The sequence below is a fragment of the Carcharhinus amblyrhynchos genome, chromosome 17, assembly GCF_965287045.1.
Source record: "Carcharhinus amblyrhynchos chromosome 17, sCarAmb.v2.hapA, whole genome shotgun sequence".
Taxonomy (NCBI): Eukaryota; Metazoa; Chordata; class Chondrichthyes; order Carcharhiniformes; family Carcharhinidae; genus Carcharhinus; species Carcharhinus amblyrhynchos.
The window spans coordinates 56,158,155-56,181,917 of record NC_137340.1 but is presented as its reverse complement, the minus strand read 5'-3'; the positions used below and the strand labels follow the sequence as shown (position 1 = coordinate 56,181,917).

Sequence of the window (23,763 nt, the reverse complement as noted above, 5' to 3'; positions counted from 1 at the left end):
TTGGTTTCATCGGTCAGAACATTGAATACAGGAGTTGGGACGTCTTGTTGAAGTTGTACAAGACATTGGTAAGGCCACACTTGGAATACTGTGTACAGTTCTGGTCACCCTATTATAGAAAGGATATTATTAAACTAGAAAGAGTGCAGAAAAGATTTACTAGGATGCTACCGGGACTTGATGGTTTGAGTTATAAGGAGAGGCTGAACAGACTGGAACATTTTTCTCTGGAGCGTAGGAGGCTGAGGGGCGATCTTATAGAGATCTATAAAATAATGAGGGGCACAGATCAGCGAGATAGTCAATATCTTTTCCTAAAGATAGGGGAGTCTAAAACTAGAGGGCATAGATTTAAGGTGAGGGGGAGAGATACAAAAGTGTCCAGAGGGGCAATATTTTCACACAGAGGGTGGTGAGTTTCTGGAACAAGCTGCCAGAGGTAGTAGTTGAGGTGGGTACAATTTTGTCTTTTAAAAAGCATTTATACAGTTACATGAGTAAGTTGGCTGTTGAGGGATATGGCCCAAGCACAGACAACTGGGGTTAGCTTAGTCATTAAAAAATTAGGGTGGAATGGACAAGTTGGGCTGGAGGGCCTGTTTCCACGCTGTAAATCTCTTTGACTCTAGGAATCTATGACACTCTGAAAACTCGTGATTCCAAATAAACCTGTTGGACTTTAACCTGGTGTTGTGAGACATCTTAATTATGGTCAACTGAAGAAGTTTGGAACAGTAATAAACTGGAAATTAGAACATACCATTAATCTTTGCCACATTATAAGATTGGGAAAATTTTACAAACCAACAAAAAATAACCAAAGAAAAATAAAAATGGAGAAGATAAACTAGCAATTGGTATAAAAATGGACAGTAAGAACTTCTTTAAATATAGAAAAAGAGACTTGCCAAGGTGAACATAAACCCCTTAGAGACAGGGACTAGGGAAACAATAATGGGGGAATCAGGAAATGGCAGAGGAGTTAAATAAATACTGTGTATCAGTCTTCACAGTGGAAGACATTAATAACATTTCAAAAATTCTAAATAATCAAGGGACAGAAAGAGGGAGGAAATAAATATGATATTTATCACTGGAGAAAAGTACCAGGTAAACCAATGGGGCTAAAGGGTCCAGGGGAGAAAAGGTGGTGAGGTGTCTTGGGGGGGGGGAAGGAGGATGAGAGAGAAGATGCAGCAGGGCCCAGGGGACAGAGAAGGTGCTGTGGGGGGGGTGGGGGGGGAGAGTGAGTTAGTGTGTGAGAGAGAGGGTGAGAATGTGTGTGGGAGTGTGTCTTGCTCCCTCCCAGTCTCAGTATTCACACTCACGCAGTCCGCATTAACACAATCCCACTGTTACAGTGAGCGGGGTGAGTGAGCAGACACACAGAGATTGGGAATGAGCCAGATACACACAGACTCTCACCCTTTTCTACTCAAATGGTCATTTATATGACTGATCTTAAAAAGATTCACTGCCTTCTATTTGTTCAGCAAGTTGTTTCTCTTTTTCATAGTCAACCATCTTTCCAAAATCTACTCATTGTTACTCACTGAAGGGACCAATGTGCTCCTCCCCCCAACACCCTCATACACCCTCTCACACACCATCGATACACCCACACTCATACTCACTCTAATGCACTCTCACTCTCAGTCTCACTCAAAGGTTTGACAAACTATTTCTAGTTGGATTTTTGAAATTTATGGAAAGTGTTTTGCTCACCTGTAATAGGACAATCTGTTTAATCTTCTCATCCTTTGTGTGCAGGTCTAACTGTTTATATAAGAATGGGTTTAGCACACCGTACTGGCAGGTAAGGCTGCCTTTCAGTGCAGTTGTCTCTTCCTCCTTCGAGTCTTCATCCTCTGCCTCCTCATCCTCCTTCTCATCTTTCTTCGGTGGGGTTTCAACAATGTCTTTTCGAGCCTGTAAATACAGTGAGGATGAAGGCCTATTTTTATCACCTCATGCCTCAATCTGATGTATGTTGATGCTTAGCAACTCAACCCATATTCTTCTCATCTCTCCTAATAGCTCCCCACCGCCCCCAAAGGCAGGCAATCGGGTATTAACGGTACCATTCGGTTTGTGGCACTGGCTGGAAGAAATACAGGCTCGTCTCTCTCTTGCTTCTATAACATGACACAACTCCGGAACGTAAACTCAGTATCACAGTTTGTCGGCGTGTTAATGTGCTGTGCCGTGTCTCCCCACTATCTGGGAATTCTGCACAGAGTAACTCACATCCCGATTTCCCAAAGACAGTCCACCATTTACAAAGTACAGGCCAGCAGTATGATGGCCTGTATGATGGAGCAGTATGATGGAGTTTCCCTGGATAAGTGCAACTTCAACAACATTCAAGAAGCTAAACAGTATTCAGGACAAAGCAGCTCGCTTGGTTGGCGCCCCATTCATTCATTCCTTTCACCTCTGATGCCCAGTAGCAGCAGTGTGTACCAACTACAAGATGCACTGCAGCAACTCCACAAGCTTCCTTCAACAGCATCTTCCAAACCTGTAACCTCTACAACCTAGAATGACAAGTGCAGCAGACACATGGAAATGAGACCAATTGTCAGTTCCCTCTAAGGCACACGCTGTCTGGCCTGCACTGTCTCCTTTCCTAGCAACACCATGGGTGTAGCTACAACTAAAACCATTCACCTCCACCTTCTTGAGTGCAATTAGAGATGGCAATGAATGCTGGGTTTACCAGTAAGACACAGAGAAAATAATAAAATAATTTGGGGAATCTAGTCTGCATATTTTGATTGTGTTTCTGTATTTCTCCTCCTGAATTTATTCTTCTGAAAATTAAGCTCTAAATTGCAGTTCAATTACTGGCTGCTTTCTCTGAACATTCAGTAATGGTTATGACTCTGAGATTGAGGATCTCCAGTCTATGCCACAAGTTGTTTTATATTTGTTAACACATGTTACAACTCTCCGAGTGCACTGTGCTATCTCACTTTCAGCGAGCTCTACACTGGTGAAAGGGGTACCTTCAGGTCAATCAGTTCAATTGCCCTTTGCTGTACGACCTTGCTTAGAAGCTCCAATTCCTCATCACTGCGTTCCCTCATTGGGTAATTGCTCACTGCCAATCCTGAAAAAAAACCCTGAAGAGAAAACAGGAAAATTCAGAGACAGCAAAAGGCCTCCCTCTGGTTCTCACTCACCAAACTAAGCCCTTCTCTCTATTACCCCAACTCACCAAGCTAAGCTCTTCTCTCTGTTACCCCAACTCACCAGGCTAAGCCCTCCTCTCTGTTACCCCAACTCACCAAGCTAAGTCCTTCTCTCTATTACCCCAACTCACCAGGCTAAGCCCTTCTCTCTATTACCCCAACTCACCAAACTAAGTCCTTCTCTCTATTACCCCAACTCACCAGGCTAAGCCCTTCTCTCTATTACCCCAACTCACCAAACTAAGCCCTTCTCTCTGTTACCCCAACTCACCAAACTAAGCCCTTCTCTCTATTACCCCAACTCACCAAGCTAAGTCCTTCTCTCTATTACCCCAACTCACCAGGCTAAGCCCTTCTCTCTATTACCCCAACTCACCAAGCTAAGCCCTTCTCTCTATTACCCCAATTCACCAGGCTAAGTCCTTCTCTCTAACTCCCTTCCTTCCTGCGGTTTGGGTTGAATTTGAACGCGTATCCAACAGTTTTGTGAGAATTAGCTGCTGAGTTTTAGTGAATTACCTCCAATGTCCGACCCTTCACTGCCATCTTGTCCCAGCATTCCCTCTTTATCACTTCACAAAGATACTGGTTCGCAAGGTTTTCCAGTTCAATGGTCTCACAAACCTGTTGACAAGAATTAAAGTTCACTCAGTGAATGGGTTACCAGAATTTTCCATTTAGCAAGGAACACATGCTGTGTAGTGTGTCCTGGCGTGTTTATCCATCTCTGCTGAACTTTCCAAAGCATGGAGGCAGCAGCCTTGCAATCCTGCAAATAACACAGGACTTACTGAGTAAGAATTGAGATAATTGATTATTTAACTGATAGACCTGCTGACAGTAATCAGGGACAGGAGTCAGTAATGGGGTGTGAGTTTGTGTACTATCAGCAGATTCAGTGGACACAGTAAATGGTTACAAATGCAATTGAAAGATGAGGGAGACTGATTGTAGCACGAGATTTATTGAACTTTTGGCCTAGTCAGTAAAGCTTAGAACATCCAAACTTGGTGTCAGTCTAATTTTTATGCCTCTGACCTCATGTGATGCTGCAAACTGCATAACATCGGAACACTCTCTTGTTCTGTCTGTGGGTATGTTTCTGAGCACCCTGAGAAATGAGAACACGATGACTGCAAAGCTTGTAATAATGGCAATCCAGAGCAGTGGAGTTCAATTAGTTTCTGATTCAGTGTGCTCTGAAACGTTGTAAAACCCATTTAAAGTTTAAAGTTTATTTATTGGTGTCACAAGTAGTTACATTAACACTGCAATGAAGTTACTGTGAAAATCCCCTCGTTGCCACACTCCGGTGCCTGTTCAGGTACACCCAGTGAGAATTTAGCACGGCCAATGCACCCTAACCAGCATGTCTTCTGGGCTGTGGGAGGAAACCGGAGCACCCGGAGGAAACCCATGCGGACACAGGGAGAATGTGCAGACTCCACACAGACGGTGACCCGAGACCAGGTCAAAGGTTTATCAAAGAAAAAATTGTAAATGAGGTATAATTAATCTAAAGGTCAGTTTGAGCATTGCCCAAAGCAAGGCTACGTTGCTATGGAGATAGGGGGAATGAGAAAAGTCCCCTGGTTTCAGCTGATCTGGATCCTTGCTGAGAGAGTTTTCTCGTTGTGTTTTGGACATTGGGCAGTATGTAGCTCACTAAAAAGAGGCTGGCCAGAATAAATCATAGTTGGGTGGACCTGCACTGTAATCAGAGTAAGGGATTAACATGGATGAGGTTTCATCTCAGCTTGAATCTTGTGAGTGAACAGAAGCTAGAAGATTGCCTCGCCTGTAATTAGTGGGGGAATCTACAGCCTCACAGTATCTGATCGTAAAGAGAAAGCAATCAGCCAAATTAGTTTGGAATAAGTTACCTGGAGTGGGGGAGAATTCTTCAGAGCTCTGTGCCATACTGATGCTTGGACCAGATAGAAATAAGTAACTTTAAGATCAAGGTGTCTTATGAAAGAATTCTTGGTGGAAGCAGTAATCCTGATGCATAACTTTCCTCGTTATAACCCATATTGTTAATAATGCTTGATTTTTGTAATCAATACTCTTCAGAGTTGCATTTCTGGAGCAGCAAATGGATTATTGGCAAATAGCAAATGATGCTAAGTTACATAAAAAGGGCAGCAGGCACATCCCCACTCCAGATCTTTTCCAAGACATTTATCATCCTGACTTGGAAACACATCAGTGCTCCTTCATCATCAGTAGGTTAAGATTCTGAACTCTCTACTTGACCGTCCTGTGGGAATGCCTTCACCTCGTGGACTGCAGAGAAGATGGCTCGTTCACCACTCCTCAAGGACAGGGAGAGACGGACAGGGAGCGACGGACAATATAATGCTGTCCTTGATGTGATGATGTGGGTATGCCGGCGTTGGACTGGCGTAAACACAGTAAAAAGTCTGACAACACCAGGTTTTAGTCCAACCTATTTATTTGATAATATACTCACAAGCTTTCGGGGGACACCCTCTTCGTCAGGTGAATGGAGAGTTCTGGCCTCAGACAGAGCATATAAAGCACAGACAGTTTAGAGAAAATGTCTGTGCTTTATATGCTCTGTCTGAGGCCAGAACTCTCCATTCACCTGACGAAGAGGGTGTCCCCCGAAAGCTTGTGAGTATATTATCAAATAAATAGGTTGGACTAAAACCTGGTGTTGTCAGACTTTTTACTTGATGTGATGCTCATATCCAATGGACGCATTAGAAAATTGCTGAATGTCACCAGATGTTTCTGTAACCTGAAAATCAGTCAGAATACAGAAATATTTCAAGCTGCTTCATGTTAGACATTAAATGAAGATTCAGGAGATGAAAAAGTTCTCCAGGGTGAAGGCATTCCCACAGTCTGCTCATATACAGCTTCAGCAAGCATCCTGCTCACATTTAATTGGCTGGAATTCTCTGGCCATTCACACTCCACTGCAGCAAGGATGGAGAATTTGGCGCTCAGCTAAATCTCGTTCACTGCAGCGGGACTGGAGAATCCCACTGGTGTGAACTGGAAAATTCTGGCCATTAGGTCCTTCATATGAAGTGATTAAAAAGAGGTGAGAAGGATGTCAAACAGGAGTTAGAAAATACCAGAATCAGAAAGTGAAGGCACAGTCAGTTTTTATAAAGAGCACCATCTGTTGTGGACTTTCCCAGGACAATGAGGCATTGCTACCCAGGGAGCCTGTCTGGGTTCCAAGGTTAAAGTGCGCTCTGAGTGAAGGCAGGTTATTCACCTGTCACACACTGCAATTGGAAGTAAGGATTTCAAATTGAGAAGCAAATCCTGATCAAACCATGCCACCTTATCCATTCAGTGCTGCCATAGCAACATTCTCAGTGTTAAAATCAGAGCAGAGATCATCGTCTCTGAGACGCACCTTGGCCACTTTTTCCTCTCCTTCAGCATGCAACCTCTTCTGCTCCTTCAGATCAAGGTTAAACTCATGGTGATCTAATCGCTCAATCTCAGCAACAGTCTCATTTTCAAACATCATTCTCTTTATCTAAGGAAAATCAAACAGGTTATGTTCAGTCTGAAAGTTATTTAATAAACACTCAACCACCCCACCCGCTATCCTGTATCATTTTGCTCCCTGATTGTGATTGGTGGACTAGTCTGAGAAAGCTCTGTTAATTAGCTGATCTTAATCAGATTTTAATGATTGGAGAGTGCCTGTGTGCTCATCCTGGAATCAACTGCAACCTGGCTGCTCAAAGTGCATTACTGACAGACAGTTATGACAGATTGTTCATGTACCTGAAGACAGTGTGGCCAAAGGCAACAACAACAACAGCAATACTGGCTGGAAGAGCAATGAGAGTCAGGCATGCTGGGAACTTTGGTCAAATTACAATTAAACACAAATGCAGATTAGAAGGCTGCTGTAAGTCATGACTTGTCCTGTGAGCTGTGACCTGGCAGTTCCTGTATTAACCAAATAAGGATAGTTATTTGGGTTATTCTAGACTTTTTGGCATGAAGATTTGACACCAAGGTTTCCTGCCATGTCCATGGTTCATTGAGGCAATTTGGGATAAGCATTATGGAGTTGTTTACAAGTAACGCCATTGGCTGCGATCAAACACTGATCAGTTTCTGATGTTATCATTGGTTGAGTGCCAGAGAACTTTCTGGAAGATTGGAAAAGTTTGGGGGTAAAAATGTGTTTTAGCCTTTCTCTCCAGTGATAACTCGAGACCCACCATCGCATGTGTGCCCTGGAGGAACATCTTCAGAGAAGACAAAGATCCACAGTGAAGAATCTATATCAGGAACACACCTGGCCAGTTCATTCAAAAACTGGGGTAATATTCAGTTTCAGTCCAAAGATTGGAAGCTTGGAACAGAAACTGTCAGGTATGGGCACAAACGAAAAGTGGAGCTTTTTCAAGGAACAAATACTGCATGCCCTTGATAGGTATGTCCCTGTCAGGCAAGGAGGAAATGGCCGAGTGAGGGAACCATGGTTCACAAAGGAGGTTGAATGTCTGGTTAAGAGGAGAAAGGAAATGTATGTAAGGATGAGAAAACAAGTTGGGTCGCTTGAGGGTTACAAGGTAGCTAGGAATGAGTTTAAAAAAAGGCTCAGGAGAGCTGGGAGGGAGCATGAGAAGTCCTTGGTGGGTCAGATAAAGGAAAACCCCAAGGCTTTTTACTCTTACATCAGAAATAAAAGAATGACCAGGGTGAGGTTAGGACTAGTCAAGGACAGTAGTGGGAACTTGTGCATGGAGTCAGGAGAGATAGGTGAGGCATTGAATGAATACTTTTCTTCAGTGCTCACCAAGGAGAGGGGCTGTGTTTTTGAGGATGAGAGTGTGATACAGGCTGATAGGAGGAAGTAGATCTTCTGAGGGAAGATGTATTAGCAATTTTGAAAAACCTGAGGGTCGATAAGTTTTCTGGACCAGATGGGATACATCCTAGGATACTTTGGGAGGCAAGAGATGAGATTGCAGAGCCTTTAGCTTTGATCTTTGTGTTCTTACTGTCCACGGGGATTGTGCCAGAGGACTGGAGAGTGGCAAATGTTGTTCCTCTCTTCAGGAAGGGAAATAGGAATAACCCTGGTAATTATAGGCCAGTTAGTCTTACTTCGGTGGTCAGTAAGTTAATGGACAGGATCCTCAGGGATAGGATTTATGACCATTTGGAAAGATGCAGTTTAATCCGGGACAGTCAGCACAGATTCGTGAGGGGTAAGTCCTACCTCACAAATTTGATTGAATTCTTTGAGGAGGTAACTAAGTGCTTGGACAAAGGTTGATGTTGTATACATGGATTTTAGTAAGGTGTTTGATAAGGTTCCCCATGGTAGGCTCATGAAGAAAGTAAGAGCATAAGAACATAAGAAATAGGAGCAGGAGTAGGCCATCTAGCCCTTCGAGCCTGCCCCGCCATTCAATAAGATCATGGCTGATCTGTCGCTGCTCAGTTCCACCTTCCCGCCCTCTCCCCATAACCCTTAATCCCCTCGCTTATCAAAAACCCATCAACCCGCGTCTTAAAAATATTTAGCGAAATTTGGCTGATTGGATAAGTAACTGGCTGTCTCATAGAAGACAGAGGGTGGTGGTGGGGGGAAAATTTTCAGACTGGAGGCCAGTTACCAGCGGTGTATCACAGGGGTCAGTGCTGGGTCCTCTGCTATTTGTGATTTTTATCAATGATTTGGAAGAGGGGGCTGAAGGGTGGGTTAGTAAATTTGCTGATGACACCAAGATTGGTGGAGTAGTGGATGAGGTGGAGGGCTCTTGTAGGCTGCAAAGAGACATTGATAGGGTTCAGAGCTGGGCTGAAAAGTGGCAGATGGAGTTTAACCCTGATAAGTGCGAGGTGATTCATTTTGGTAGGACAAACTTGAATGCGGATTACAGGGTGAACAGCAGGATTCTGAGTAATGTGGAGGAACAGAGAGATCTTGGGGTTCATATCCACAGATCTCTGAAGGTTGCCACATAAGTGGGTAGAGCCGTGAAGAAGGCTTATAGTGTGTTAGCGTTTATTAACAGGGGGTTTGAGTTTAAGAGCCGTGGGGTTATGCTGCAACTATACAGGATCTTGGTGAGACCACATTTGGAATATTGTGTTCAGTTCTGGTCACCTCACTATAAGGAGGATGTGGAAGCATTGGAGAGAATGCAGAGATTTACCAGGATGCTGCCTGGTTTGGAGGGTAGGTCTTATGAGGAAAGGTTGAGGATCTGGGGCTTTTCTCTTTAGAGCGGAGGAGGATGAGAGGCGACTTAATAGAGGTTTATAAGATGATGAGGGGGATTGATAGAGTGGACATGCAGAGACTATTTCCTCGGGTGGATGTAGCTGTTACTAGGGGGTATAACTATAAGGTTCATGGTGGGAGATACAGGAGGGATGTCTGAGGTAGATTCTTCACTCAGAGAGTGGTTGGGGTGTGGAATGCACTGCCTGCTGTGATAGTGGAGTCGGACACTTTAGGAACTTTCAAGCGGTTATTGGATAGGCACATGGAGCACACCAGAATGATAGGGAGTGGGATAGCTTGATCTTGGGTTCGGACAAACTTTGGCACAACATCGAGGGCCGAAGGGCCTGTACTGTGCCGTATGTTCTATGTTCTATCTTTAGAGTTAAAGTGAAAGAGTTAAAGTGTCGCAGTGGTTGTAAGTTTGGGTTTGGTACCTAAAGTAAATGTTTTGTTTAAATGATGAATTTGAATTGATTTCTGTCCTTTGGTTTGTTATCCTAATTAAGTGCCTGTGAAGAGATTTAAGTTAATGTTGGATACAGGCTGGGATCCCAGGGCTGTATCCTGGTGTATGCCATGATCAAAACAAGGCAGCTATTGGCTAGTGAGGAATTGAAGGCAAAGACTTTGCAATGGCAACTAAAAACTGTAAAATCGAAACCAGGGAAATACCCAATAAATCCAAATTACCCACTCACCATCCTGACCTGCAAATATATCACCATTCCTTCACTGTCATTGGGTCAAAATCCAGGAAACCTCCACCTAACAGCACTGTGGATGTACCTACACCACAGGGACTGCAGCAGTTCAAGAAGGCAGGGGAAATTATGGATAATTATCAATAATATTGGCCCAGCCGGTGATACCCACATACTGTAAATGAAGATAAAGGCTGCTCTAATTGAACCCCAGATATCGGAATGGTTCATCCAAATAGCAATGTGAAAACTGAACTTTGCTAATTCTGAGAAATACTCAAAACAATTTGATTATCTTGAGGCATTTTGTCTTTTATAAATAAGAAAAGAGTAGGCTATGTGTCCTTTAAACCTGTCAACTTGACTCAGTCATCCTACCCCTGTATTCCCTTAGTGTTCAAAAGTCTGTCCCAGTTTTAATTATACTTTGTGACTGAACGTCCATAGCTCCCTGTATAGAAAATTCCAAAAACTCAACACTCTGAGTGAAGAGGGTGCCATCGCTTCTGTTCCGGATTACCTTGAGAAACATCGAATGTTAGACTCCGAAGTAGCTTGTGACAGTTCTTTGTGGACATGAAATGTAAAGACCGAAACACTCACAGTTGTGTTGGAGTTTTCAGTTTATCTGCAAGTTGCTCACCGTTGCACGAAGCTTTTTGATTCCTTGTTTGAGTTTAGCTTTAGCTTCCGAATGTTTACGATTATCCTTGTCAATTGCCTGGAGAAACACAGGAGGTTTAATAATCACATCTCACCCCTTCCTAACCAGCCTCCAAGAATCTTCCACTGATACCTTATACAGAGTTTCACAGTGCTCAACACACAATGCTCGTGTAATGTGTAGAAATGTTATTTTTTCTATATTACCGTGATACACTGTGAAGCAGGCTTGTAGGGGTTATGTCCATACGTGACTAATTTAATTAAGCTGAAAATAGTTAGGTTGCAAGATTTAAATCACCAAAAAGGTTGGACGTAAAGGCAGGCACTTTAAATGGAGATGACCAAGCTAAAGATGGGTTGCAAGTAAATGCAACGAGTAGAAATTTGCATTAGGAGATAATTGAGAATTTGGATTTTAGCTGTTGATTTTAAACTGAAATATAAAAGAAAATTTACAATTGGCAAAGATCATAAATGAATAAAGCAAAGTTATTAAGTTTATTTTGCCCCAAAGCAGTGGCCATTAGGAAAACATGAACGGTTTTTTATATCCTGGGAAAGGTAACTTTCAAAGAAGGATAAGAATAATGGGTTTAAAGATGAATGAGAGAAGAAATATTTTTGGAAGACTTGGAAGCTGTGTTTGGAGGAGTGGCCGGGTGAGATACCGAGAGGGTGCTGTCCCAAGCAAGAACTGTGAAAGGGGCAAAGTCAGCCATCTCGAGAAAGCCAAGAGATGTGTCTGTCTGTTCAGTAAACAGGGTTTCACTTAAAACCTTGGATTTCCATTGTCAACTGACAGGCACATGAAAAACCCTGTGAAATCCACCCCCATAGAGCAACAGTGATACCTTGTGGTAATCTATCTGGAATTTGTTTATAGCTGCCTAAAAAGGGCTGTTTATTTGAGTATAACTGTAGAAATCTTTTGGGGAAATGTTTGTAAGACTAATTCATAAAGGTGTACATGTAAAGGTGTACATGTAAAGGTGTACAAGTTTTATTTGTTGATAACTGTTTTAACTTAGTATTTAAAATTTTCCACAAGTGGTATTGGAATTTTTGACTCCTGATTTTAGTACATGTACCTTCTCAGAATAAAATACAAATGGGAAATGGTTATGATAGTTGCTCCAGTTTCCCTTTGGCATTTGATCAGCCTGGCAATTATCAGCCGCCATATCATAACAGTAATATTCCCCTGTCATTCCCCCTCACAGCTGTGGTAGTATACAGATAATATCAGTGCTCTCCAGACAGCTGGAGTGAGCAGTGGTATAATCAGACAAAGTCAGCATGGATCGATACAGAGGAAATGATGTTTGACAAATCTACTGGAATTCTTTGAGGATATAACTAATAGAATTGACCAAGGAGAAACAGTGGATGTGGTTTATTTAGTCTTTCAAAAGACTTTCGACAAGGCCTCACATTGCAGGCTACTATGTTAAGTTGAAGCATTCGGGATTGTAGGTAATGTCTTGAGATGGATAGAAAGCTGGTTAGCAGAAAGGAAGCAAAGAGTTGGCATATATCCAAAAAGTGTCATCTAGCAGTGGTTAGCCCTGCCCTCCTGCATTATCTGTACACAGACACACTCCTCCGGTTACAGTGCCACTCGACTCAGCCTGCTGTACATCCAGTCACACACACTAGCTGGTGCAGATAGCTGTCATATTTCCCTTCTACAGAATGTTCCACACCTTCCCTAAATGTCGATGAAGAAGTCCTATTGTACCTCCTCATCCACCTGACATGAGCTGAGCTTAATCCCAAAGTCAAAGACTTACTTCTGCCATCTTTGTTTCCAGCCAGGTTGATTTTGGGGATCTGCTGTCATTGATCTTTTGCAAGCTGTAGATGGAGCTGCCAAAGCTTTGGGTGCTATGGATGCTGGGGGAGATAGCAGAGAATGTTCCAGAGAACGTTCCAGAGAACGTGGACAAGGAAACATCTGACATATAGTCCTAAAGATCCAATCAGAGGGAAAAGGTTAAGAAGCTGTTCCCAGTAAAAAAATCAGACTCAGATCAAACATGCATTTACATCAATACTGCTTCTCATGTTCAAAACCAACATCAGAGGGAGAAAGAAATAGATTAGCCAGTCAGTTATCCTGTTGCTATTGTGGAAGCTTGCTTTGTGCAAACAGCTGCCATATTTCCTATCTTACAGCACAAACAACATCTTAAACAACGTCAATGGCTGTAAATTTGGTCCAATGGTGAGGATACCAGATTCGTGGTCCAAAGGTCTTGATGGATCCATAGGAAACAAGGATTCAAATCCCCAAACAGCAGCTACTGGGAGTTAAATTCAATCGATACAACACCAATGGAAAGCTGGTCTCTGTAAGGAGAACCAGGAAACTATAATTAATTTTTATCCAAAAACCCATGCAGGAAGGTTAAGAAGCGCTGGCGTTGCCAATGATGTCCTCATCCCAAGAAAAAATAAATTTAAAAAACTTCCATGTTGACCTAAGGCTGTTATATAGTGTAGGCTGTTCCCTTATCCTTCTGGAAGGGCATTCAAAGAGCTTTTTAGCCACTGATTTGCTGATTTTCATTGAAACTGTTGTTATATATGACAAACAATTTATCCGGGAAGGAGGGAGACTGGAAGGACAGGAGGACAAAGGGAGAACGTAGAACATAGAACATTACAGCGTAGAACAGGCCCTTCGGCCCACGATGTTGCGCCGAGCAATTAAAAAGCAATGACCTTCTAACCTAAACCAATCCCTTTCCATCCATAAACCTATCCACGGATCTCTTAAACGCCCCCAAACTAGGCGCATTTACAACCGCAGCAGGCAGGGCATTCCAATCCCTCACCACCCTCTGGGTAAAGAACCTACCCCTGACATCCGTCCTATAACTACCACCCCTTAATTTAAAGCCATGCCCCCTCGTGCTAGCTTTCTCCATCCGAGGAAAAAGGCTATCACTATCCACCCTATCTAAACCTCTAATCATCTTATATGTTTCAATAAGATCCCCTCTTAGCCGCCTTCTTTCTAGCGAAAACAACCCCAAATCCCTCAGTCTCTCCTCATAGGACCTCCCCTCCATACCAGGCAACATCCTGGTAAACCTCCTCTGCACCCTCTCCAAAGCCTCCACATCCTTCCTATAATGTGGGGACCAGGACTGCATACAATACTCCAAGTGCGGCCACACCAGAGTTTTGTACAGTTGCAACATGACGCTGCGGCTCCTAAATTCAATCCCCCTACCAATAAACGCCAAGACACCGTATGCTTTCCTAACAACCTTATCTACTTGATTCCCAACTTTCAGGGATCTATGTACACATACACCTAGATCCCTCTGTTCATCAACACTATTCAGAGTCCTACCGTTAGCCCTATACTCTGCACATCTGTTATTCCTGCCAAAGTGAATTACCTCACACTTTTCCGCATTAAACTCCATCCTCCACCTCTCGGCCCAGCTCTGCAGCTTGTCCAAGTCTCTCTGTAAACTATGACACCCTTCCTCACTATCTACCACACCTCCGACTTTGATGTCATCAGCAAATTTACTAATCCACCCAACTATACCCTCATCCAGATCATTAATAAAAGTTACAAACAGCAGTGGCCCCAAAACAGATCCCTGAGGCACACCGCTAGTAACTGAACTCCATGACGAATACTTACCATCAACCACCACCCTCTGTCTCCTATCCGCTAGCCAATTCCTGATCCAATTTCCTAAATCACCCTCAATCCCATACATCTGCATTTTCTGCAGAAGCCTTCCATGGTGAACCTTATCAAACGCCTTACTAAAGTCCACATATACCACGTCAACTACCTTACCCCCATCCACCTCTTTGGTCAGAGGAGAGATTAATCGTTAATCTATTCTTTATTTGGTCACGTTAATTGTCAAATTGTTGGACAATGTATCATTTTCCTCTCTCTAGAGAATGCCATGGGATCACTAACATCCAGCTGAGGACAGATATCTGACAGTGTGGAGGGCTCTTCTGGGTCAGACTGAGTAGAGTTGCAGCAAAAGTGGTTTCAATGGAGTGAAATAAACCAGAATCAGAAACTGTCGGATAGACAGCAGGTCAACCAGCATTTGGGAAGCAGACAGTCAGGAGGACTGTCAGGAGGGCAAGACCAGTAGCAGGAAAGAGACTTATTGTGACTCAGGAACCCATTTTACACTCCATCATTGTCCCTTTGCTTTGAAAGCGCTTTAACTTTCAAAGTGCTGAATATTAAAACACTAACTACTACAGATAGACTAACCCAAAATCCCTCACCAATACACAATGGGTGAAGTATTTTCATGCCAAGCTGCAGCCACTGCAGATAGATTGCAAACAAGCTTTCAGCAGAGAAAAGAATTTGTTTTAACCAATTTGGAAGGCAGTTTCAATAGAAATCTATCAGTGAACCAATATCTCATTCTAATTGCAACATCATCTATATCTGACCACATCCTTGAAATTAGCCAATTCAAACTGGCTGCAAAGTTTACAAACCTACGTCTCAAGGACAATCAAAGGAGACTGATCCTTATTTTTTTACTGGACACTACTTTCTTTATTTCTAATACCCGTGTATGAGAAGTCCCAGGCTGCATTATTTTTCTCTGACTTGGTGATAAATAAATTTGCTCTTTCCTTGGCTCAAAACAAAACATTTTTACCGTTTTTGATTGGTTCCTTATGGCTCAGTATTTAAATAGTAAAAACGTATTTGGTTTTGGAAAAGGCACATCCTTGTGAAAAAAGATTTTGAAACGTTTGCTGTTAATATCGGGGAGCCAATTCACCCATTCTCACCCAATCATAACAAATCCAACTTAATGAACGGAAATCGAATGTGGAGCGTAAAGTCTGTCAGTTCACAGAGTGGGGAGGACCAGTATTACCCCAGGGTCATGATTTAGGTGCAGATCCTTCATTAGAAATTGCTGTCCCCAACTAAACTTTTGGCAGTTTTTACCATCAGAGCTGCTGGCCATTTTCTGCTTTTAATTTGGATTTTTGATTCCTGTGGGCTTTGAAAAAAGCTGTAACACACCTTACGCTGTTTGACAAGACTATTCTTCTCCAAATACCTCAGTGGTCTTGTTTCACCCTGTCTCTATAACGTCCCTAACCTACTATCCTCTAAGAACCCTAGCTCCACCAGTACTGGTCACACATAAATTGCTGACTTTAGCTGCTACACCTGTTGGTGATCACCTGTCTGAATATTTCCTCATGTGGCTCAATGGTTAATTTGGTCTGATTTATACTCTGATGAAGCACCTTGGGACTTTTCACTACGTTAAAGATGCTGTAAAAATGCACATGATTGTTTTTGTTGTAAATTGGTTCTGTCAGACCCGAATATGCAGATTTCAGTGTCTCTGCAAATCAATGGTTCGGTAGCAGTCACATTTACAATAAAGCTCCAGACCATTCCTCACCAACTTATCCTTTGAGCTGTAAGCAGACTTTTGTATATCCAACACGCTCAGGATTTTGTCCTCTGCATTGCAGCTTTGATCAAGCATTGAGATCATTGAACGGTTGTAGTCCAGCACTGCCTTGGTCTGTTCCACACTTCCTGTATCCACTCTAAACAAATAGAACTTATCATTATTTCAGCAGAAGCGGGGGAAAGGACTGTCAGAACTGACTACACCAGGTTAAAGTCCAACAGGTTCATTTGGTAGCACGAGCTTTCGGAGTCTCGCTCTTTCTTTATTTACCTGATGAAGGGGCAGCGCTCCAAAAGCTTGTGCTACCAAATAAACTTGAAGTACTTTAACCTGGCGTTGTGGACTTCTTACTGTGCCCATCCCAGTCCAACACCGGCATCTCTACATCATGTCAGATCTGAGAGATTATAGTGATCTAGCAAGAATAACAGGCTAAAACTCTCTCGTGTAGGAATTCAGGAGAAACCTGTTTACCCAGGGAGTGCTGGGAATGTGTTACACATGTCACATAAAAAATTAAGGAGAGGTCAGGCAAACACAGGAGAGGAGGAGGAACAGAGGGATATGTTGATAGATGAGATAAAGAGGAGTTTGAGGTTTGTGTGGGTTGAATGTCCTGATTCCTTGCTGTAAGTTCTAAAACATAACTTATAAAAAAGACTTCTGAAAGTGAGGAACTCCACAATTCCCAGAGGGGAATGGCCCCACATTTCCTGGGGAAATGGAGGGTAAGTACAGTATGATGCAGATTTCTAATTCAAAGGATCAGGGAAATTGAGGCATAAAGGGGCTTGTTCTCTCCACTCCGAGGTTTATTTTATTTACTGCACTGATTAGTGAGACCCTACGTGGATTCGATAGGGTCCTTTCAGAGACTTTTGGATGAGTACATGGAACATGAGTACATGTTCTGCGCAACTTGTGAGCCAAAGAGCCTGTTTGTGCTGTAGTTTTTCTATCTTCTACGTTCTATTACCAGAGCTCGGGTTCTTCACACCGCACCATGGAGAATACTGGAGAACACACTGTATATACACCAGTTCAGAAAGGAATGAAAACTGCAGTCTAAAAGCAGGAGTGTCAGGATAACCATTGAGTGTGGGCTATTGCTAACTGTGATTAGGTTACCTGTTAGTGTCCAAACTGGGAGACCAAAGGCCGTTCCCAACCTGCCGGCCTTATCACGATAACATGACTGGGGCAATCAGTGCTCGTCACATCAACAGCTTCCTTGCCTGTTTTAATGATACGGATATCGGGTCCTTGTCTTGCAAGCTGGATCCCCATGGTATGTGCAGTGGGTGCAACGCAGACAATCATGAGGACTGTGGGATCACCGGCACAGTAACCAAGCCTGAAGGAATAAAATAAGGGCGTTCCAAAGGGATTGGGCAGGAGGACATGGGAGAGGGGATGCTGGTGAGACTGGGATGGGGGGTGGTTGTGGGAGGTATGTTGGGATGGGGGAGTGGGAGGGGTGGGGTGGGGGGTGACAGGATGCCCAGCTGCTCTATTCTGCCTGCAGCACCCATGATAGGTTCCCCTAACTGTGCTGCAACCCCATTCTCAGCATTGCTCCTTCAGCTCTTTGTGTGGACATACATCAACAATAGGTTATCCAGCCCCTCGAACCTGCTCTGCTATTTAATAAGATCATGGTTAATCTGACAGTAAGCTCAAATCTGGTTCCTGCCTATCCCTGATCAGGGACTGACCATGCTTATCAAGAACCCGTATCCATCTCTGCCTTAAAACATCCCAAAACTCTGCTGCCTTTGCTTCAAAGACTCAGCACCCTCTGAGAAAAAAATATTCACCTCATTTCCTTTTTAAATGGTGACCCTTTATTCGAGATTCTCCCACAAGAGGCAACATCCTCCCTGTGTCCATCCTGTCAATACCCCTCAGGGTTTAAACATTTTAATCAAGTCGCCTCTTACTCTTCCAAACTCCAGCGATACAAGCCTAACCTCTCTAACCTTTCCTCATAAGACAACCCTCTCATTCCTGGTATTAATCTGGCAAATCCTCTCTGATTCGCTTCTAACACGTTTATATGCTTCTTAAATAAGAAAATCAATTCTGTACACAATACTCCAGGTGTCCTCTCACCAATGTCCTGTACAACTGCAGCATAACCTCACTACTTTTGTGTTCAATTTCCCGCATAATAAGTGATAACATTCCACTAGTTTTCCCAGTTATTTGCTGCACCCGGTACACTTGCCTTTTGTGATTCATGCACTGGGACACCCAGATCCCTCTGCATCCCTAGCAAGTTGTCACCACTTAGATGATTAGCTTTCCTATTCTTTCTGCCAAAATGGACAATTTGACATTTACTTTAGACTCTATTTGCCAGATATTAGCTCACTCACTGAACCTATCTGTATCTTTTTGTTGCCTCCTTATGTCTGCTTCACAAGTTAATTTCTGACTCGTCTTTGTGTCATCAGCAAAGTTGGCAACCGTACCTTCAGTCCCTTCATCCAAGTCTTTTACTTTATTGTAAACAGTTGAGGTTCCAGCACTGATCCCTCTAGCACATCACTCGTAACATCTTACCAAAAGAAAAAGATCCATTTATGCTTACTCTCTGTTAGCCATCCATGATTCTATCCACGCCAATTTGTTACCCTACAAAATGAGATTTTATTTGCTGCAATAACCCTGATGTGACACCTTATTGAATGTCTTTTAGAAATCTGAGTAAAGCACATCCACTGGTTCCCCTTTATTCACAGCACAGATTACTTCCTCAAAGAACTCCAATAATTTGGTAGAACATGGGCTGGGATGTTCTTCGATAAAGAGTTTAGAAGAATGAGGGGAGATCTCATTGAGATGCATAAGATGATGAATGGGATGGATAGGATAGAGGTGGAGAGACTCTTCCCGCTCAAAAAAGACAGTAGGACGAGGGGGCACAGCCTCAAGATAAAGGGGAGGTGGTTTAGATCGGAGTTGAGGAGGAACTTCTTCACTCAAAGGGTGGTGAATTTCTGGAATTCTCTGCCCGTTGAAGTGGTGGAGGCTGCCTCGCTAAATATTTTTAAGAAGCAGGTTGATGGGTTCTTGATAAGAGAGGGGATTAAGGGTTATGGGGAGAGGGCGGGAAGGTGGAACTGAGCCACGACAGATCAGCCATGATCTTATTGAATGGCGGGGCAGGCTCGAAGGGCTAGATGGCCTACTCCTGCTCCTATTTCTTATGTTCTTATGTTCTTATGATGTTGGGTGGGAAAAGTATAAGAACATAAGAACATAAGAAATAGGAGCAGGAGTAGGCCATCTAGCCCTTCGAGCCTGCCCCGCCATTCAATAAGATCATGGCTGATCTGTCGCTGCTCAGTTCCACATTCCCGCCCTCTCCCCATAACCCTTAATCCCCTCTCTTATCAAAAACCCATCAACCTGCATCTTAAAAATATTTAGCGAGGCAGCCTCCACCACTTCAACGGGCAGAGAATTCCAGAGATGCACCACCCTTTGAGTGAAGAAGTTCCTCCTCAACTCTGTTCTAAACCGCTCCCCCCTTTATCTTGAGGCTGTGCCCCCTAGTCCTACTGTCCTTTCTGAGCGGGAAGAGTCTCTCCACCTCTATCCTATCCATCCCATTCATCATCTTATACGTCTCAATGAGATCTCCCTTCATTCTTCTAAACTCTAACGAGTACAAGCCTAGTTTATTCAGCCTCTCCTCATAGCTCAACCCCCTCAACTCCGGCATCAGCCTAGTAAACCTCCTCTGCACTCCCTCCAAGGCCAAAATATCCTTGTGTAAGTACGGTGACCAAAACTGCACACAGTACTCCAGCTGCGGCTTCACCATTGCCCTATACAGCTGCAGCAAGACCTCCCTACTTTTATATTCAATCCCCCTGGCTATGAAGGCCAGCATCCCATTCGCCTTCCTGACCACCTGCTGCACCTGCAGGCTGGGTTTTTGCAACTCATGCACAAGGACCCCGAGGTCCCTCTGCACCGTCGCCTGATGCAGTTTTTCGCCACGTAAGTAATAGTCCTTCCTACCATTATTCCTACCAAAGTGGACCACCTCACACTTGCCAACATTAAATTCCATTTGCCAGTTCCTGGCCCATTCGCCCAGCCTATCTAGATCCTTCTGCAGACTCTCCACACCCTCCACACAATTTGCCGTTCCACCAATCTTGGCGTCATCAGCAAATTTCGACACCCTACACTCGGTTCCCTCCTCCAGATCATCTATATAAATGGTAAATAGCTGAGGCCCCAGCACCGACCCCTGGGGCACTCCACTAGTCACCAACCGCCAATCCGAATAGCACCCATTGACCCCCACTCTCTGCCTCCTATTTGACAACCAATCCTCTACCCACGCTAACACCCTACCCCCAACTCCATGTCCCCTGACCTTCTGCAATAACCTCTTGTGAGGTACCTTGTCAAACGCCTTCTGAAAATCAAGCAAGACCACATCCACCGGCTCTCCTCTATCCACCGCCCTAGACACATCCTCATAGAACTCCAGTAAATTTGTCAGACACGACTTCCCCTTAACGAAACCGTGCTGCGTCTGCTCTATCAAGCAATTCCCCTCAAGATGCCTCGCTATTTCCTCCTTGATGACGGATTCTAACATTTTACCTACAACAGACGTTAAACTAACCGGCCTATAATTCCCTGCCTTTTGCCTGCCACCCTTCTTAAACAACGGCGTAACATTAGCCGTTTTCCAATCTTCCGGCACTTCCCCGGAATCCAGCGACGTTTGGAAAATAACCACCAAGGCATCCACTATAACCTCCGCCATTTCTTTCAGAACCCTCGGATGCATTCCATCCGGTCCTGGGGACTTGTCCACAATCAGTCCCTCCAGTCTGTCGAGCACCACCTCTCTAGTAACAGTAATGTCATTAAGACCCTCCAGTCCTACCACCTTTCCATCTCTAACACCCGGCAAATTATTCACGTCCTCCTCCGTGAAGACAGAAACAAAAAAGTTATTCAATACCTCAGCCATATCCCCATCCCCTACCACTAAGTCCCCCTTCTCATCCTCTAAGGGTCCAACGTTCACCCTAGCCAGCCTCTTCCTTTTTATATATTTATAAAAACTCTTGCTATCCTTTTTTATATTATTTTAAAAGTGGCATTGAGCCAGCTAACTTTTCACACCTTATAGGGCAGCACTTACTGCATAGATTCCACATAGCATTGCTGGGGGGCAGTCACTGATTCGCCCACCCTGCCATCACCTCAGCACTTTAATAATCCTGGTGCCACATTTAAAGGTGCCCCAGTTCATAGCGGTGGTAGTCCACAGGTCACAGCTACCAGGAAATCTGCCCCAAAGGTCACCAATGCTTCCCTGGAAAGATTGCTGAATGTCCTTGAGGCCCCCTGTGATTTCATCTAGCTGAGCTCTGGAGGAAAGCCCAGCAGGAAGATCACTAACCCAACCTGGGAGGCAATGGCAGCTGCTGTGACGGTCAACACCCTTCAGAATAGGATGGGTATCCAGTGCCAGAAGAGGATGAACGACCTCTGTCTGCCAGGGTAAGTCACTCATCTCATCACTCTCAACATTTACACACTGATTACACACCTCCAGGGATCACAATCACGGCCAGCACAGGGGACACCTCCACTCACAATCCCACACATACCTTCACCTCACCTGCAGGACACATCCTCATCCTGTCCATCGTCCCATTCACCATCCACACATATCAGACATCCTAACCATCCAGCCTAGCAGGTATCCTGCTTACACTGTCTCCAGCTGTCTCTATGATGAACAAACTGGCACATAACCAGAGAGAGAGATACCAGCTGATGCAGAAATGCTTAAACTGGCATCTCTAAACTGAGTGTCCTCATGGACCCTGAGGAGCGAGCGTTTCTCTGCCCCTGAGAATGGGCTGATGGTGAGGCTGGCAGTGATAAATTAAGTGCGAATCCATCAGACAACAATATTGCAAACAACAAGCTCAAGAGCATCGACCAAGACACTACCAACACGTCTCCTGTTCAACCAAAAGCCCAAACAGCCGAGACCACTGCTACACAAATCTCAAACACGCTACCACTCTATCATCCACCCACACTTTGGCCAATCAGATCACAAGGTTGTGCTCCTCGTCCTGGCTACAAACAAAAACTGAAGGAGGAGAATCCGAGAAAGAAAGTTGTGCAATGTTGGTCTGAGGAATTGGATGATCTCCTACGGGGCTGCTTGGAGTCAGAGGACCAGTCAGTATTTAAAAACTCTGCGACCAGTCTGAACAAGTACGTCACTACAGTAACTGACCTCATTGGTATGTGTGTAGAAGACTGTGTGCCAAAGAAACAAATCCGTGTGATTCCAACCGGAAACCACGGATGAACAGGGATATCCAATGCTTGCTGAAGTCACGGTCTGAAGTGTTCAAGTTAGGCAACCCTAAACTACACAAGAATTCAGAAATGACATGTGGGGATCCAAGAAAGATGCCAAAAGACAATACCGGACCAAGCTAGAATCCCAGGCTAGACACGCCGACCCCCGCCGACTATGGCAAAGCTTGCAAGACAAAACAGGCTACAAGATGAAGGAATGTAAAATCGCCAGCTCCAATGCACCCCTCCCTGATCAGCTCAATGCACTCTATACCCGTTTTGAGCAAGAGGTCAGCGAGACCACACCCTCCATCCTGAAAGAACCTGTATCTGAGATCTGAGATCACCATTGCAGGTGTCAGGACAGCTTCTCAAAGGTCAACCCATGGGAAGTGAGTGGCCCGGATGGGGTATCCGGACAGGCACTCAGATCCTGTGTGGATCAGCTGGTGGGGGTATTCACAGATATCTTCAACCTCTCTACAACAATCTGGTCCCTATCTGCTTCAAGAAGACAACCATCATCCCGATACCAAAGAAAAGCCAAGAAGCGTGCCTTAATGACTATCAGCTGGTGGCTCTGATATCCATCCTTACGATGTGCTTCGAAAGGTTAGTCACGGCACCAATCAATTCCAGCCCCCCAGATTGCCTGGATCCACAACAGTTTGTCTACCGCCGCAACAGGTCCACAACAGACGCCATCTCCCTGCCTCACACTCAACTCTAGAACACCTAGATAACAAGAACACCTTTGTCAGACTCTTATTTATTGATGACAGCTCAGCCTTCAACACCATTATTCCCACAAATCATCTTCAAACTCCATGGCCTGGGCCTTGGCCCCTCCTTTTGCAACTGGATCCTGAACTTCTTAACCGACAGACTACAATCAGTAAGGATAGGCAGCAACACCCCCTCCACGATCATCCTCAACACCGGTGCCCCACAAGGCTGTGTTCTCAGCCCCCTCTTATACACCTATGACCGTGTGGCCAAATTCCCCTCCAATTCAATTTTCAAGTTTGTTGGCGATACCACCGTAGTGGGACAGATCTCAAACAATGATAAGACAGACTACAGGAATGAGATAGAGAATCTGATGAACTGGATCTCTTCCTCAATGTCAACAAAACAAA

At 44.2% G+C, this 23,763-nt stretch overlaps 1 protein-coding gene across 1 annotated transcript in view; it reads right to left on the bottom strand.

The window, feature by feature from the left end:
* The window catches only part of cfap43 (cilia and flagella associated protein 43), a 151,621-nt gene that overhangs the window by 46,011 nt on the left and 81,847 nt on the right, over window positions 1-23,763 (bottom strand). Inside the window, exons 17-23 of the mRNA XM_080205998.1 lie at window positions 16,247-16,397; window positions 12,599-12,775; window positions 10,786-10,863; window positions 6,592-6,717; window positions 3,714-3,818; window positions 3,009-3,125; window positions 1,726-1,929 (exon numbers count right to left, since the gene is read on the bottom strand). Coding sequence (XP_080062124.1) covers window positions 1,726-1,929; window positions 3,009-3,125; window positions 3,714-3,818; window positions 6,592-6,717; window positions 10,786-10,863; window positions 12,599-12,775; window positions 16,247-16,397 — 958 coding nt within the window. The remainder of the gene's footprint in view (window positions 1-1,725; window positions 1,930-3,008; window positions 3,126-3,713; window positions 3,819-6,591; window positions 6,718-10,785; window positions 10,864-12,598; window positions 12,776-16,246; window positions 16,398-23,763) is intronic.